Genomic DNA, 19332 nt, shown 5'->3' with positions numbered 1-19332 from the left:
TACACAACAGCTTTACAAAAAAGGTATTGAATGAAAATTAAGTAGAAAGAAGGAAATAATCAAAACACATTTGTACCAAGTCTCAGGTGGCTTTTCAAACTTGTATTTGATTAAAAAAAGTTCTCATTAAGTTTTAGTAATTTAACCTCCTCAAGGAGAGACTGCAAAGATTTTTCAAGTGTTTGTGCAAAAATGCTAGACCCAAGAAGCCATATATAGATTACCAATCAATTATGTAAATTGCAATAAGTTGCATGTAGTACTGTTTATTTTCTTTAAAGAGCTGTATATTGATTTCACTAGGAAAGACATATGTGCTACAGAATATCTTGAGGAACACATTTTTTTTTTCCTTTGATGTTTCTTAAAATTCTGTTAAATGACAGAAAGTTACCCCCGGAAACCAAGATCCATTATCACTTTCTTACTTTCTTTGCTGCCTTACTACATCATACCACTATATCATACAATCATAGGAAATGGGGAAAAAAAAAGAACTTATTCATTCCAATTTAAAAGTTATTAATAATCACAGTTTCCGAGATTAAATATATATATATCATTTCAGTAAACACAACTGAAAATACACATTGTGTAGTCTCTGACTATTAACTCCTTCAGTCAAAGATGTGAAACAGAATCCTAACAGGACTGGGGAGAGGTACAGACAAGGCTTAGAAAGACAGCACAAAAAGAGAGATTCCAGCTATTTACAGAGAATGTCTCTGATCCTGAGGCCTGTGCATTACTCATCTTTTCAATGACTATCCCTGAACTTGCTCTTTTCTCCAGCACAGCAGCATGTGCCACCAGGGAAATTTGCAAATGCTTTTAAAAGAAGTCCTCAAGGAGACAGAAGTGAAAAAACAAACAAACAATCCTGTTAGCCCCCTCCTTTCCCCTCGCCCCCACACCACCATCAAAATAACCAAAAAAAAAAATCCCCAAGTTTAGAGTGGTTTCATTTTGGTTTACTGCTCCTCCTACCAGTCAACAGAATATCACTTTATGAGAAGCTCAGTTTTAGTTACACATTTAAAAAATAAAGCAAGTTGAGACATGAAGCAAAAGGACACTTATTCCAGTAACGCTAAAAACTCTGAATTATCAGACAACCTCCTTTCCACTGAGGCACCATCTGTCACGCTTACGAAATGTGACACTCGGTCTTTGAGGAGTCAAAAATCACTTGTCCTTAGAAAATGGCTGCTAACTACACACGAACTCTGGTAAGTAGCTGCATATCCTTATAGGACAGTAACATCAACTTCTGTGACATTTAAGGCACAGTGAAACAGATGTACAAGTTTTCAGTCCTATTCGATTAATAATAGTTTGGCTTTCATGCTATGCAGAAGAGAATCTAAAGGTCAAAGAAGATGGAATTTTCTCTTCTTCATTTTCCAAGTAAATCTACAGTTCATAGGAGATGCCAATTAGCAACCTTGGAAACTCCTATTGTGAGAGGGCTTTTAGAGATGGAGCAGCACAGTTGTTGGTCTCCGTTTAATAGGAACCAAAACTAGAAAAAGGAACACACACACTGTTTTCAATTAGGAATGGGCTTCTGTTCACTCCCTTACAGAAGGCTTTTTTTATTTAGTTAACAATTAAAATTGTTGGTCAATGTCATAACATGACATCAACGCAGCCAACCCAGAGGCACAAGCGCTCAAGGTCCTAGCATTGCTCTTTCCTCTCCACCAGGACAATTTCAAATGCCAGCAAATTGCCTAGAACCCTGGCATGTGTTTTCGTGATTTTGTACCAGACTTCACTCCTTGTCGTATTAAATATACAGTGCAATCTATTTTGCAAAGTAAGCCCACTTCTCAGTGGGAATCAGATGCATCTTCCAAGACCCTTAGAACCTACTACCATCTGCTGAGATGAATGATTTCTAGTCATTAATTTTTATTTAATTTTGCTTTGTCTTTTTTTCTTTTTCCCAAAGGGCATTACTGGGCTTTCTCTCCCAATGTTGAAAGCCCTCATACTTAAGAGAAACCTCTCACCTTTGTCCTTCTCCTAAATCAGTTTCAAAAAGCCAAAGCCAGGAATGATGCATCTTCCCAAAGAAAAGAAAGCAGCTACTTCTTATCAAATATATGAAGCAAGATGGAAGGCAAAGCGAGTTGCCTTACAGGGTGCAGAGATGCTCAGAATTGCTCTTGGGAAGTGTCTCTCCCAGCTAGACAATACATCAGCCCATCCCTGTCTCTTTTCCTAAACTCTGTGCCAAAACCAGGCTGCATGAGTATTTTCTGGAGTGTACGATCCTGTCGTGTTCAGACTGTTAAGATCTCTCGAGACGAACAGCTTGTATAGTATAAGCACACTAGGTTTCAGTGTACTTAGGTTCAGTGTAGGTTTCAATAATAAAATACTACCGCAGAAACAGAAGCATAAACTTCCCCAGCGGTTGCTTTCCTGCTAACATACTTGAGTGATCTGCAGAAGCCATCTTACCTAATATTTGTTTCCAATTAGTCAGCACAGCTGCATCTCACAGAGAACTCAGGACAATCTTCTGATCAATCAGCACCACCCCTGAGCTGGCAAGGAGCTGGCAAGGAGCTGCACTGCATCCAGCATAGGAGAGTTAAAAGTCACCGCGCTCCAGAGAAACCATAGTCAAGATGCAACAGCATTTATCATCCCAATTTTTCAATCTAGGAATAATTTTAAGTTGTATGCATTTTGAGTGGATTGTGACTAAAATGAAAGAGCAAATCTAAAGATCAAGCACAACTAGTCACCTCAAAAATCAAATGTCTGTTCTATATTAAGAATGGTACCGATTACAAATACTGATGTGAATCAAAATCTCAAAGCGCACCCACAGACAGTGAATCATTTTCCTGCATATAAATTTTATTTCATTTAACATTAGTCTTATGTGGATTATTGTGTGACATACTCTACACAAATGCTAACTGGAGAATGTCTTGCACAATTAATACCTACCTTACGTAGATCTTTCCATATCAAGGAGAATCCAAGTCTAGAAAGAGAAATTTGAGATCTCTAGTCCATCCTAAAAAAAGGGCAAATTTGGCCAAGGATTTACTTTAGAACACTGACATTATTAACAACTGAAAAATATTTGGTAAGAAGAGAAAGAAAGAAGAAGAAAAAAAAGACACACTCAGGTGTAGATAAAGATAGTTGCTTTCTTCTTCTTTCTTTCTCCTTTCTTCTTCTACTTTCTTAAACCAGCAGTAATAAATCCTGATTAAAAGCTAAAATACTAGGTACTTCACAGAGGGAGGTCTCCAGGAAATGGAATTTAGTTCATAACATAACATTATAGCAGGGTTCCTGTAAAAAAACACATGTATTCACTCACTGGAGAGGCTTCATCCTCTCTAGCCCTGTGACTTGCCCCTTCCCTGCAGTCACTGCTTTTAGCATAGATATTTCAGTGGCTTAAGACAAAGTAATTGTAGGGTGGGATTGATGGAAATCGCTCCTCTCTCTTATGTTCACACATACACAGACACACTCCTAAAATGAATATCCCTAAATAACAATCACTGTATTTCATATTTGTAAAGCTAAATTTATTTAAATGATATACAAAAGGAAAATGTCACATGGTGACTTTTATTCTGGTACCTGTGCCACTGAGCGCTAATCTACCTTGAGTTGAATACATAACATAATGAATATATTGAAAAGTCATTTGTATGACTGCATCTACTCAAACTAAATAAACTACCTGTTCAAATGAGTAGGTCCCATTACACCGCAGATGTTTGTTCTTCCAAAAGGGAATGTGGGGTCTTGCAAGGTGATAAAACATTTCTGTCCAAATTTTAGTTTTTGTCTAAACAAGCAATGCAAATGCTTTGTATAAATATGCACATCACACACTAAACACTCCTAAAAATGGCACTAATTTCGTGTGGCTGCAATACGTGTCCTTCATTAACATTCTCCCATTTCAGTCTTTGGTGTTGTTCTAGAAGATCATCAGTGTATAGAAACCAGAGAACAGAGCTCACGACACAGCGACCTGGCTCTACCTGCAAGGGCAGCTTGTGTCCTTGGTGCTTGCATCGCCTGCCCACACACCTCCTACATCAAACCTTTCTCTAATGCACAAACTGAAAATGACACCTGCTAAGAGAACCAAATTGAACGTGGGGCAGCTACAGAAAAGCAAGACGGTTCAGCGCCTTATCTGCAGAATATCTGAGAATGTAAGAGTGTCAATACTAAAAATGTCTTTTCTTCTTAAATAGCCTTTTAATCTAAAAATGAATAAAACTTTTACCTAGGACATTAAAAAACAAACAAACAAAAAAACACCCCACAACACTAAGAGAACACCTTCATATCCATCTAATCGTTCAAAGCAGCCATTAAACACACTCAATCTATTTTTTGCTTTCCTTACACAGCAAAGATGGCAAGGAGAACATTTCAGGACTTCTGCCTAAGCTGGTTTTAATAATATTAAGGGAAAAAGATTTTATTTAAACTACCTAAAGGGCTTTGGAAGAGAATATTAGTGCCCAAGCTCACAAGTCTGTTTGGGAATCCCCCATCAGCACGAGTATTAGCATCTTATAAGAAACTCATTCTATATCTTCCTCTAAAGATACAGTATCACTTTATTGTGCCAGTAAAAAAAAATATCCATTAAAAATATTCTAGACACAGTATGAATCCCATCCTGCTTTAAGGAATCATTAGTATTTGAACTGAGAGGATATACCCAAGTAAGGCCCCAAGCTTGAATAAGCACCATCTTAAAGTTTTATCTTGGGCCCTTTTTGTGCTAATGAAATTACATCCTAAAGTTTTTTGAAACACTGAAGTCAAAATACAGATCCTGACCTGCTTTATAAGGAAATGTACTATTTGTGGTAAATAAATTTTAGTAGGTTAAATGCATAAAATCCACAGTAACATCTGCAAAACACAGGAAAATGCTGAACTATAGTCCCTGAAATTCCACCGATGCAGTGAGACAAAAAAAACAGTCATTTTCAGTTGATTCTAGTTTTTCTTCTGTTAACTCTGCCATCAAAAATGCAAAGGGCAGTTGCAATACACCTACCTGATCAAGCTCTTCTGAGCTTTCAAAAATACCAAAGCATCAAATGCACCAAGAATTACTAAAGCCTCCCACAGGTTAAAAAAAAAAAAAAAAAAAAAAAACCACACACAACTGGACAGTATGGGAGATTTTTCCTCCTAACAAGTTAGGCAATATCATCTCCCCTCAAACACTGAGTCTCCAAGCACCACTACCACCATCACAGCAAGCTTTTAAAGTCTGACGACAATGGGCCATATTATTTAAATTCTTTTAACTCAGCATAACAGTTTCAACCACGTAAATCAAAACATTACAGCTGGCCAGGCTGTTAGAGACAGAGCGTTTAAACTCACTGCCTAGCGCTCATATGGGACTACTTCCACCTAACTCAGCAGCCCAGCCAGGACACTGACTCCTACTGCTTTTTTTGTCAAGCCAGAGGCATCAAATGCCATTTTCCAACACCTGTCTGCATGGCCATGGCCCTCTTGCCCACCTGTGCTGGAATATATTTGACTTTTGTCATGGAGTGTAATTCCTGTGAGTTATTTTTTGAGGCCCACGTAAGAGAAGGCTGTACAGAAAAGCTTTGCTTCCAAGTTACATTCCCAAATAATAATCCTACAAGAGCTTTACTCTCTTATCCTTAGAGCAAATTACTTTTCTTGGCTCAGGGCCTTAAGATTTTATTGCTTTTTAAGTTGGTGGTGAAAGATTTAATCACAGATTTGTTAGATTTAACCACAGGGTTTTCCAGAACCTTCTAAATTCCCACAAGAGCTGCAGTAGAAGTTCCCAACTATAAACACTACTGGAAAAATTTTGGATTTACCATGGATTTCCTTCCAGTAATCATTCACAGCTTGAGTTTAGCAATAAAGAAATCCATCATCATGCCCCCAGCAGCATATGGGAGCTCAGGCTTTTGGCAGAGGAAATGGAACAGCAATTGCCTTGCAGAACAGGAAATCAATGACTTCCCCACAAAGGGGTGAACAGGTTGCTCCTGCTGCGCGCAAGATCATCGATTTCCTTTTCTGCCAACAAAGCTGCTTTGTACATTCAGTGAACAAAGTCTCCATCCCAACCAGCTGGAGACACAAACCTTCCCCCAAGCCCTGCCCTTACCAATCCACTTGGGCAGCAGGTTATACAATTTCAACTCAGTAGACAGGGAGGAAGAAAGGAAGTGTTGGGACACCTGGTCTCCTGGACATCCTTTAGACAAATGGCTATGAGGTGTTTGATAAATGCCCAGCACAGCACTTGTCAAAATGCACCTCAAGTCTCATGGCTTGACAAAGAATTCAACTGCACTGTGACAACAGCAGGGCCAGGAACACCCTGGTAGTAGGACAGTACTGCGTATTTCCAGTAATTAGAGACCTGAGACCAGCATAAAATATTCTGACAGTGTATTTGACAGTGACCAAATTTCTTCATAACTAAACCAAAACAAGTTTATTCACACAGCCCAGAGAACCTCCCAGTATAAAACAAACATACATCCTGTTTCTGAGAGGCTACAACAGGGACTCTAAGAATTGCAATATTCACCCAAGAACTCCTGTCAAGTTCACAGCAGAGACAATCTACGAATGGAACAATTTAAAACATGCGTGTAGTCACCTAAATTGAACTTCGAGTCTGTAACTGGTATCAGAGGTCAATCATAAAATGGCAGATGGAACAGGCTTTCAGTCAATCCAGACTCGGCCGTGCTTTGAACCAGTGCTCTGAATAAGCAGCTTGTCCATTAACTAGTCATGTTTCAGATGAGAGGATATTGCTGTAGCTGTTGCCAGAGCTATGCCTGCATATTATCTCCAGTAACTGCAGACGTTAGATGCACAGATGGATCTAGCTGATGAAGTATTTGACTATACCAACCATATTTTGCAGCCTACACTGATATGACTACATGGCTAGCTGTATCTAGGCTCAGTGACTACAGATATTATAGACTTACAAGCTGCAAAACAGGGTACCAATACATTTTTAAGTCTCTAGTAGCTTCCAGATTTTCAGCGAGACTCTGCTCACTTCTCTGAGCACGTTTTATATTTGTATCATTTCTTCAGTGGAAAAGGTTACACTTGTAAACTCTAAAATCTTATTTCTCTAGAGTCATTATTGCTCTAAATCAATTCAGGTCATGCTGAAATTAGTCTTGTCCTTCATCAGGGTTATCGCTCCTCCGGTTTTGCGATAATTAATATACACTTGTAGATAAATTACAACTGAAGTGAAAGACAGAAAAGAAGTAGGGTTACTCAGTAATATTTGTTCTTCTCCCTCTGTCCTCGAGTTCCATGAGAAGCCTCTGGAACTCTGACTATGCCCCAATCTGATGAATCAGCAAAGACGACACTGCTTGAAGATGTTTCCTAGAAGAAATAAGTTATCTACAAGAGATTCCTCAGTAAATGCAGGCACCACAGAAAACCCTACCTGTTTTCCTGTGAAAGGGAAAATCCTCACTCACTGTTTCCTAAATTTGTCACCTTCTTCATAGTCCATCCTAGCTGCAATAAGAATCACTTTCATCATTACGGACAGCAGCAGGCTGAATTTAGCATGGTGGAATGTGTCCTCACTGTTCATAGAGGTTATGGAAAGGTAAGTACAAAGACTGAAAACTGCTGCAGTAAGAGCTGAAAAAAAGTTAACATGATGAGCTCCAGCTTTTTCTATATGTCCTTCATTCTAGGTTTCTGACATGCATAGCCAAAATGACACCACCACACCATGCTTTTGACTGACAAACTTAAAGCTATTATTTATCATCAATGGTAAGACCGTCATTGAGGCCAAATAATACTTCCTGATACATTCTTAAACTGATCACACATCCTAAGTACATTTTACTCTGTGGAAGGCTTCATTCTATATTTTATAGAAAAACATAGTTGTACTAATTTACTACTTTTGCCCTTTTGAAAAATTCTCCTTTCTTCACAGTGAGAATGATTTGGATGAGAACTCTTACCTGTTTTCCATCTAGTGTGTACAAGCGTTTAACCACCCCAGAATCCAGCTTGATGGCATCTGTTATATCAGTAAGAACCTGTTCAAACGAATGTGCTGTCTTCTTGTTAAGCAGAATCCGGACTGCTTTACGTGGTTTCACTCCACTCCTGATGATAGTGACTAGCTTAGGCCTAATGAAATCCTTATTCTCCTTCGCATCTGGAGTACCTCCTTTGGCAGTGGCGAGAGACGGCACTGAACGGGAAGTAGAAGTTGTCTTAACATTCACTGACCAGTTTGGGTTTACATTCTTCGTGTACTCCAGTTTCTTGAAGGGCTCTATTGAACCACATACATAGCTTTCCCCTGCAGAAACAAAAGCACCAGATGAGAACGTCAGATTGGGCAGGGGAATAATAATAATAAAATACAAAAACCCAAGAAAAACACAAAATCAAATCCTGCTCAATTATTAAACATTATTCTTATGGTTCTTGATCTATAATGCATAAAATACTGATGATCTACTTTCTTGGATGTTATGGACTAAGAAAATATCTTACAGAACACTTATCGACCATTAAAGATATTATTACAAACCTCTTGAAAGCATCTGTTTTCTTTTCAAAAAACACTATCTGAAGTAGGGACGGCTACTGTCAATAAGTGGCCTATGTAGCTAATCAGCTTTCCAGCCTGAGTGCATTATCACAGTAGTCCTCCAGCTTCATACTTTAATTCACACTTAAATGGGCCAATACCACCAAAACGGCAGGCCCCAAACACTTTCGAGGAAACACTATGAAACATTATCAAAAGCAACAGGTTGCAAATTAATTTCTGTAAGAGAGGGATGAAAGGATATATGTTTATTTCAAGCTTTAAATATAAAACAGGATGCACATAAGCAAGAAGCCTCACTACTGTTCTACTGACTCTCTCTCTATATATATGGGGAAAGAAAAAAAAGCAGAGCAGAATAACTGCAGAGTTCCCTCCCACTAAATTTACCAAGAGGGAGAAAAAAAAAACAAAAAACATATATTATAGCTCATATTTCTATCAGAGCAAATCAGAATTAACACGCCTACTTATTTCTGAGGAACTAACATAGCTAGTAAGTACCACCACATCTGCCTTCAGCATTGATGCTAAAGTGAAGAGTGAATTGGCAACTTAATTCAGTCCAACTGCAGGTTGCTGCAAGACGGGCACCCTCTCCATCCCTTCCCTCATGCTTGTGTGAGGGACTGCACTGCCAGCGGGTGAGACTGGTGATCTGGTAGAACAAAAATGCATCAATAAAGACAGAATGAATACTCAATGAGCTAGCTCATCCAGCTCACCCTGTGGCTGGGGGCAACACACACAAAAACCCGTAACACTAAATCCAGCAAGAAAGCACCTTTTGGCAGCTTAAACTGGATGACAAATAATACAAAACCCCATTCCGAAAAATACCACAAAAACATTTAAGATGTTTCAAATCTCCTAGGTTCAGTAGTTCAGCGTATGCTATAATGGCATAAAGACATTTGTGTTTGCATTTAGTCCAAGGTATTAAAACAGAAATGGGAGGAAAAAAAAAAAGAAAAAAAAAAAAAAAAAAAAGTACTTACTATGCCAAATAGCATACAGGAAGAAGAAAAAAAGCCATCTCACATAAACTAAAAATAGATTTTGGTAATTATTCTTACCCTAAGCAACAGAATTCAGGGTTCAATACCTAGATTTCCCTTCTGGCATTCATTTTTAATATTTAAGGGCCACTTCCTCCAGCCCCACAAGAACACAGTGAATACTGGCAGACATAGGGCATTACCACAGCCAGCTCTAGTGGGAACCATTGGGACAGAAGGTCCCAGGATGCAAGAGGGGTTTGGGCCTCCACTGGCACAATTACCATGATCCCCCAAAGGGCGAGATGAGGTGGTAACTCGTAACTCCACGACCACCAGAAAGCCAGTGGAAGAACTCCAAGTAAAGAGGTCAGAGCAACACGGGAAGATGGACCATGGGACAGGAAACTGTGATGGGGGCCTAAGATCAAGCAGCAATCATAAAAAGACTTTTATTGTATTTTGTGTTCTGCTTTAAAAGAATGTTTACAAAAATAAAAGCAGGAGACAAGTGCAACATTGTAATGTTTGCTAGTAATCCTATGATTTCAAGTTACTGCACATTTCACGGTAACATCTTAAGTGTTGGGAAAGGAATCCAAGAGAGAAAGCTACGCTAAATTAATGAGAGTCTAAAAGACATTTTTTTCCCTTTTTTATCCATATATATGATGTGTATATACTGTTTGTGTACATATACACATACATATATACATACACACACACATATAGATGGATATATATACTTAGAGAAAGACAGACAAGAGGGCTTAGCAGTGGTAATCATCCAAAAGTGACCAAACAAGACATTTTCTTATTTTCTTATCCATGTCCCTTGACACTATTTTTAATACTCAACTGATAAATTACTACAGGGTAAGAACAACATGAATGCACCCTCCCTCCCCAATGCTCCATTTATAATGGTAACATTTTAAAAAAAAATAAATAGTAATAAAGCTTTGTGCAAAAAAATGAAGATCCTAATATGAACAGAACTGCATTCAATATAGTAAATACCTCAAGTCAAAAAATCCAAGATTCATGAGATTTTAGTGTCCTCTAGGTTTTAAGAAAACTTGTCTCTATTTGAGTTGTAACTCAAATTTAAAACACACTGGAAACCTCTTTCAGGGGAAAAATATATTTGGGGATTCCATGTTATCACAGAAATTTTCCATTTATTTGCATAAAACAAGACTGTCTCGCCAAAAGTGACATCATATGAAAGCTTATTTGTCAAAAGTCCATCCTTCTGAATTTCAATTTACATTTCACTACCAACCTAGTTACTCAGAAACGAGTAAAAAATAGTTGCATCTACTGTACCCAGAAGATTGACACTAGAAGGCTTAAGAATTATTTTAGTTCCCTTTCATGAAAGGAAAATGTTTCATGTGATTTTTAATGCTACCTATATTTAAAGATCAGTTGGGTTCCTAGCAAATGTGTAATAGCATTTGCCAGCCACTTACATTTAGCCTTTTGTGTAAGCAAATATGAAACAGCCCGATATGATCCCGGAAGCTATAGGACTGTTTTACCATCCCACTGCCTCCCCCCTCTTCTTTTCCAACAGTACTACATATGGCAACAATAAAATATTTGCACCAAGATACATTTTTTTCCTTCTTGAGAGGCATCAGATTTAGCTACAGAATTCCTCGGAGGTAAAAGAATATCCAAGGCCTTCTAGGATTAAATATCTTTATTAGGAGCAACTTTATATAGCAAAACAGAAATACAGGCACTCTCTCTCCTTCTCCCCACATCATGTCACTTCTTAAAACTTCACACTTCTTTAAGACCTCAACACTTGGCTTGAGGGAAGTTTGTCTGGGATTGTACTTGACAGAGAGGCCCAGACCTGTAAGGACATCAGTTAAAGAAGTCCAACACCTTAAAGGTATCTCATCTTCTCTACAATCACTAAACTGTTTTACGGAAATATTCAAAGTTTAAGTACTCCTAATCCTAGAAATACTTTAGTGTAAATTCAAGTTTCCTGAACTTAAGGCCCAAGCCTCACACTGACAACAGCCAGAAATTCCAGTGTCTGGTGTAACCCTTTAGCTCTGGTAGTGCTTGTGTCAGCAGGAAATCTCAACAGAAAGGCCAAAAAAAAAAATAATAATAGCAATCTTAATTTTCATTTTCACTTCTTTTTCACCATTACCTTAAGGAAGGGAAGACTGTAAAGACGTTCCGCAGTGGACACCACTAAATTGCCTCAGTACTGCAGGGGAGGATTGCTAAGCCAACAGATCCACCCTCTGCTTAGCTCCTGCCTCCTGAAGAGCCTCTCGCAGCTGCTCCGATGAGGAGGCAGGGAGGCCTGTAGTCCTTTAGTCTCACACTACAACAAGGAAGCTTGATTCAGGAATCAGGGCCTGGAATCAAACTGCAATCAGGACAAGCCCCCAAACCATCAAATGCAGCTCTAAAACGTTCTTTTTGGCAACCTTTCTCTACCACTGTCTTTTGGACAACCACGTCACGATAGTAAATGGTGCCTGAGGTGCAGCAGAGCTGGAACCTGCTCACTGGCAGGTGACCACTGGCACCACTACCAGCAAATTAGCTTCCCCAGATCCAGAGTAACAGAGAAACACACATCTGAGAGGTGTCAGAGCTTACAGTACTCTGTCACTAATGAAATCTTGACTCTTGATTACAGTATCAATAACCATTAGAATTTTAAAAAGGGGTGAAGGAGATCCAGCTATTTTGGAACACCTGAAACCTAGCCGGGGGGGAAAAAAAAAAAAAAAAAAAAAAAAAAAAAAAGCATTAAACACTAATACCTCTTTCCTGACAGCCCCACTTTCCTCCTCACCTTCTCAAATCAACAATATAAATTAAACATACCCAACTTTACCCACTCAGAAAGAATAAAAGCCTTGATGTTTGTTTTATGTTTCTGAATCAGTAATCTCACAATTTAAGGTGTATGAGTACCCAACACTTACTAAAATCTAAAGTGTAACCAATGAAAATCGTGGTATTCAAAGGTTAATCCAAGACAATCCTGTAGAAGCCTGGTTTGTACTAAAAATAAAAAGTAAAATAAAACCTACTACATACAGGTATACCTCTTGCAAAAATTAATGTAGCTGAACTAGTGGAGCCACTGAACACCAGAAGACAATTCTCTTAGGCCATGACAGAATGTCATAATACACTTCAAAATAAAATCACAATCAAAAAATAAAAATCTGTATAGCGAGGGGGTGCTAAGGAGACACTGAATCATTACCGGTAAATACTGGAGCTTTCCCGGCATGAATGTTTGCCTCCCTCTCTCTGATGTATTGATATTAATATTTTCTTCAGCTTCTTAATATGCTCATTATTAGAATGTCCTCATCACTATCTCTGGAAAGAGACTATTCAGGTTGCTTGCCTGGCTAAAGACAACCTAACCTAAAATGGCTAAATGGAGGAGGTTCCATAAGGTGGCCCTTGCTGGTGGAAAACCCCAGAGAACAGATTCAGAGGCTCTTTAAATGATGCAAGCAAGCAAGGAACAGCTATTCCTTGCCGGATAGCATGACTGCCACTTTGTTGCTTAAAATGGTATTGGTTCCTCAGTTGAGAGCATCTACTTAGAGAAGAAAAAAAAAAAAAAAAGTTAATCTACAAGCCCACCAGAGGTGGAAGAACAGCAGCAGGCACAGCTTGTGCCTCCTGCAACCGACATTCATTGTGGTCCATTTTCCCAATAAATGGAACAAAAACCAGACTAAGAGATCACGAAAACGGCCTGACAGCCCATCATCCAGGCAACCTCCCTCGCTTCCACCCCTCTTATTTCATACAAGCAAAAGACAAAGGAAAAACACCCTGTTCTGACAATCCCTCAACACCTTGTTCTGACAATCCCCCCACCACACACAGCCAACTGCAAAAAGATGACCTGAACCAAGGAGTTATTACCTGATAGTTCCCAAATGTGTTACTTAATAAAGCAATAACCTAGTTAAACTACATTACTGGCACCTTGTCTTTCTGCAGTGTCTTGAAAAAATGCAGCACAAAAGAAATGATTATCTTGAAGAAACAAACCTACCCCACCCATTTTCGGCTAGCAATCGGATGCACCAAGAAACTTGTAGAATTTGGAATAAACTAGATCTCATATTTTTGAAAAGATTTTTGAAAGGAAGGACTTCCTTTTTTTAAAAAAAGAAAAAAAAAAAAAAAAAGGCATGTCATTCTTTCTGCTCAGCTCAGACTGAAAACAAACAAAAATTCTCCCCTCTTCCAAGCACAACGAAGAAAATGAAATTGCACTGAAATTTACTTTAGGCACAAGCCTGAAGTAAAAAATTTCCTCGCTCTTGGTGAAGAAGATATGCAAGCAAGATATGCCTTGCAGTTGTGTTAAGAATAGCACTGGAAAATACCAGGCAAGGAAAGGGAAAAAAAGAAATCAAGGGACCTTCCTAAACAATTTTTGGGAAGACACACTGCATATCATCTGGCTAATGGGCGAATCTTCTCAAATTCATCAGATAGTCAAACAGTGCCAGAAAGTCGAACAATCCTCACCAGTTTTGTGTAACGGGATTATTCAGCTGTTTATTTATTAAACATTGTAAGAATTTCAGACATTTCTGCCACAGGATCCAGTCCAAGCTTCACTAACTTTGACAGACCTGGATAAAGTCCATGCCAAATAGCCAGCATAAATTCAGTTCCACAAACAGATGTTCACATAGATTCAGCTCTACTAACATTTAAGCACACATTTTGCTATTATTATTTTGATATACATAAGTACCAGTATTGCACTCTTTGCAGCCCATCAGTTCCTAAATGCTGAGGCCAGCAAGACTCAGAAGAGCTTCAGCTACAGAGCACATCAGAGAGCAGGTCAACCGCTTCCCAGGAGCAGGTGAGTCCAGCTCCTCCCAACCACGGCTGCAGCAGAGGTGGCAGCAGCAAGAACAGGAAGGAGAGGGGAAAGCAGCGGTAAGAGGAATGAGGTGGGGTAGTGAGACCTACACATAAGTGTTGGAAACTCCGTCACAGCCCACCACTTCAGCCAGGAGACGCTGCTCTGCTGGCAGGCAGCCTTCCCGCTGCGTCAAGTGTAACCTGCACTGCCTGCACTTGGAGACTTTTCAGTCTAGGCTCCTGGGGTCCATCAGCTCCTTCGGGGCAGGATTCCTGCGCCAGTTACTAGTAGCTATAGGCATTACCAGTTTTTCAAACTGGTATATTTATACTCACACAGACAGCTTCTTCAGTTGGGATTAGAGCTTTAAGATAATCCCCCAGAAACATTCATTTTTCTTTTTCAGATCATTCCTTAGAACTATTTTTAACACTAAGCCTACACAATTCATGTGCACGCATGCAAACCTGTTTAATAGTTTGGCAGTGCATCCAATATTGACATGTGACAACGCTGTTTCCTAGCACTCCTTTGCCCGTCTTGCGGTCTGGGGTTTTTTGGTTTGTCTTTGACTTCAAGTTTTCATGCTTTCAGAAGGCTTTATGCTTTGTGGGAACCTAAAGCAATTGATTCTGGTTCATAACTAAGTCTGAGGTAATATTATAATAAAAATTAACAAGAAAGGGATGCTATGGATTGATTCTGTGGTCATTGTTTCACAAAGCAGGACCCTAAGAATAACAACTGTAAATAATATCCTTTATTTTAGAGTTATTTCATACACTCCAGTTTATTATTGTTCTTAACCCAAGAACATTTAGGACTGTAACAAGATCCATCAGTTCACCTTTGTATTTGGTTTAAAGATGTTACACTAATCCTTACAAAAGCAAACAGAACTAGTCCTTTTCTGAGACCTTCTTACAACTAAAGAATTTGGGTTTGAGAGCAGCTTCCTTTTTTCATTGTTCCCAGAAGCTTTTATTACATGTTTCACCAAAGTAGAAAGGCATTTCACATTTGGAAGCCATTCTCTAATGACAAAAGGGTCCTCAACATCAGCTCTGACAAAGAAGGTAACCCAAATCCCTTGCATTCTCTCTTTAGCTAAGGTAAAAGGAGAAAGGAAGTTACCAAGTGCATCAAATTTTACACAACAGCGCATAGCCCAAGAAATACTGCATGGCTCAAGTCTTCAAAAACATAGAGGGAAGACATTAGTTTCAAATAAAAGGAAGATGTGCTCACAGACCTCAAAATAGCAGCACACACCAGCTCTGAATTGAATGCAAAGCAGAACTAAATATTATTGCTGAAAACAGCTCCTTTACAACTTTTGTTCTGCTGCTACTACTTTCACGCAGGTCTATGTACTTAGCTGTTAGATGAAAGGCAGTATCTATGGCTTCCCCAAGAACTAGTTGCTTCTCTGTCTTTATTACACCAGTAAGGGAAGGCAAGAGTAATTTTGTCACACACAAGAACAAACAAGCATCATCAAATACAGAACTTACCACATTTACATGTCAACAGAATCACTAATTCAGTCCCTCTGAAAAACACTATTATCCAAAATCATAACAGTCTTACGAAATTCATACATGCTGCTGTATGAGTTCATATAGCAAAGGAATTTCATGAACAAAGCAATGCTTCATATTCCAGTAGTTGGAGAGAAAATGTAAAATGTCATTTAGCGAGAAGCAAAGATTGTGATTTTCCAGCTATTTAAACATAAAAGTAGAGCTGCAAGCTGATTAATGCTGTACCAGACTACCTAAACGCTATTAAATTTGTACAGAAAAGAGTGCAAAGGGTTTATACAAACCATCACTACCATCTTGAAGTGTCCAAAGGACAAGAGGTATTTTTATTAGAAAGATAAAGAAGAAAATCTCATAAAAACAGAAGATATCTCAAAAGACTTGTTTTTTTAACAATAAGCTCATGCCTTAGTACTGTCTTTCATTTTGACTGATTCATAAACACAGTAATATTATTATCCAGGAGGCCAAAATAAACCAGGTTTATGAGGTAACAATTTATTTCATCCTCTGCACTCATTTTTTTCCCTCCTTTTCTTCCTCAACTGCTGGTTTTGGCTAGTAGCAAAAGACTGTGCAAATCAACATTAATAACAATGATACATGCTTCTTGGTGAGCATACCAATCAAATAAACACAATTATTTATAAGGCTAATGAGAAGAAAGTATATAAATACTGTTTCTAAAACACATGCTTATTAATATTGCTCTATCCTTACAGAAATTGATTGTTTCTGCCAGTTAAATATTGCCCTAAAAAACACAGTTCCAAGACAGCCATGGAATTCAAGACATTGATGTTAATATCAGTTTCCTTTGTTTCACTAAAACTGCAGTTCTGACCCTGAAAACTCTTACTTACATGGGCAATCCCACCCCTCCAGTTCTTTTTGAACACTTTCATGTTGTTCTCTATTCTGCTTTTTAACATGTCTCTTTTCAAAACTTACAAAACTCCTTAAAAAGCTCTTCTCTATTGCAGTGCCTACAGCAAACAACTTGGTGGAGTCTGAATACCTGCTATACCAAGATAGGCTTCTCTTAAGAGCCTTATTCAGCATTAACATCTTCTCTCCCCAACTTACCCTACTTCTGATCCTCTCTCATAATATACTCATTCTAAAAATTCTTTCACCTGGTGTTAAAAATGAAAAAAATCACAAAGAAATTATAATCCCTGTTATAAATCTAAAAAGGCTCTCCCATGACTTTAGACACAGACAGACGACACTATCAGATTACCCATATAAGAATTAACAGGCCCTAGTTTACAGGGTTGCCCAAGGCATATTGGAGCTGGGGCAGGGACACCATAAACAAAATTGCTCGGGTAGACTTTGTTTCTACAGGACTGAAGTTATGCCTCTCTACTTCACAGAGAGGAATGACTTCAGCTACAGCACATACTCGTTAATGCTTTCAGGTCTTAGATGCTCTGAATGTTGCCAACACATGGAATGTGAAGCATCTACAAGCCAAAAGCACTTTATGCTGGAGTAATTGATAGCGCTTTATATTGCGGGTATAAGAGCCTTATTTAAAAGTAATGCTGGAATGTCACCAGGCCAGGGAAGAGGAAAAGGAAAGACACTGCAGAAGAGAAAAAGGTTGAATCTATTCAAACCATCTACCTTAGCACAGTTAAAAGGTACAACATGACTTTAACAGTATGACTACTTTGACTCCAATACATCATGAGTGAGGAGAAGTTCACTTAAGGCAGAATTACTGGTATGGAAGAGTTTGAGCTCTTCGCTTGAGAAAGAGGAATCAGAACTGACTTTCATGTAGAGGTGACAATATCTGCTTGTAAGACCTATAAAAATGGCCATCGTGGACCTTGCCAAGTCTAACTGGCAAGATTTCAGAATAAGCAGTAGGTGAGGTCTTCAAGATCTAGGACTACCATCACTAGATTAACAGGGAACAGACACTTTCAAAAAGAAACAAGTAAGCTAAGGCAAGAATATTTCATAGCACAATTTAAGATATTTGTAATTCAAGTTATACTGTTGGAAATTCTTTTCCTCTATCAATACAAACAATGCCACTACTCATTTGTGGAAGACCTAAAAAAAAAATTAGCAAACACTGATTCAAATAGAACTTTATACTCCAAATGTTATTGCTGACCTTCTACTAGCTGGTCCAAGGAAGTGATCTTCTTGGTGCCATCGATTGTGTAGATCGTTCTCACCCCCTGGGGCAGATTCACATTATCAGACAGAGTTCGGGTCAGATCAGCCAGCAGAGCCTCAAAGGATCTAAACCGGTCAGGGGAGATAGCATATACAATTCCTTTGAAATACCGGTCTCCGTTACGATAGAAACGGACTTTCTTAGCTTTTTTCTCGGAACTGAGGGTCTGTAGAGTACGGGTTCGGTAGAAGCTGCAGTGGGCACTGTGGGTAGGGCTGGGCAAACCATTCACCCGGGACCCTCTGCCATAGCGCTGCGCCTTGTCACGCTCATCAAAGTGCTCCAGCTCCATATCTCTCCCAAAGGACATCTTGAAGTTCAATCTAAAGGATGCGCAAGAGAAGAGAATAAGTTTAAGAACTTACAAAGTTTGAGAGCTCATTTTGAGACTTCATGTTATATACAGAGCACACACAGAAAACTTCTTTCCGAGTTCAGAAAACAGCTTCAACAAAGACATGCTACATTCACATGCTCATTTTATGGCTCTCTTGTCAGGCTGTAAAGTCTGGATTATAAGAAGTTGGGGTTTCATACACCATAGACATACCACTCATGAAACCAAATGCTTAGCAATATGCAATCAGAAAAGTAAGGGTTTGTTCAAATTCAGTAACACCTTAGACAGCAAAGCTGAACTACTGGAAAAAAAGAGCAAAGAAGTCAGCTGCCTTTTCCTCATTTTACATTAGGTGATATTTGAATCCTATTCTAAGTGACATAACTCAACTGTTCCTACCACTCCCTCAGAAGTTACCATCTCAAAAGACAATACTTGTTGCCAATCACTAAGCAATAAGAACTTCTGCAAGAAAGATATTCCAGGTTGGTAAAGAAAGTCAGGACTGTCACTAGCAGTAAACTGACTTAGGGGGATCAATCCCACCGTTAAAAAGCCCTTGCTTACTCCAATCATTGGTTTTCCAACAGCCTAACCTTTGAAATAACTTATTTCAGTTGTCCTTTTGCAAAAACTTCATATACTGTAAACCAGAAGAGGTGGTCAAATGTCAGGAAATAAATAAGAAAGGCAAAAATGGAAAAAGATC

The 19332-nt window shown here is 38.8% G+C and overlaps 1 protein-coding gene across 3 annotated transcripts in view; it reads right to left on the bottom strand.

The window, feature by feature from the left end:
• Positions 1-18595, bottom strand: part of DCLK1 (doublecortin like kinase 1) — a 221697-nt gene extending 203102 nt beyond the window's left edge. For all 3 annotated transcript variants that reach the window (XM_088522248.1, XM_088522247.1, XM_088522249.1), the window contains exons 1-2: positions 18218-18595; positions 8040-8386 (exon numbers count right to left, since the gene is read on the bottom strand). In XM_088522248.1, the coding sequence (XP_088378374.1) occupies positions 8040-8386; positions 18218-18593 (723 nt within the window). In that variant the 5' untranslated portion in view covers positions 18594-18595. The remainder of the gene's footprint in view (positions 1-8039; positions 8387-18217) is intronic.
• Between the last annotated feature and the right edge of the window lie 737 nt (positions 18596-19332).

The sequence above is a fragment of the Tinamus guttatus genome, unplaced genomic scaffold (genome assembly GCF_059628265.1).
Source record: "Tinamus guttatus ecotype Peru unplaced genomic scaffold, ASM5962826v1 Tinamus_guttatus_pri_ptg000150l, whole genome shotgun sequence".
NCBI lineage: Eukaryota > Metazoa > Chordata > Aves > Tinamiformes > Tinamidae > Tinamus > Tinamus guttatus.
This window is presented reverse-complemented; position numbering and strand designations above follow the sequence as displayed.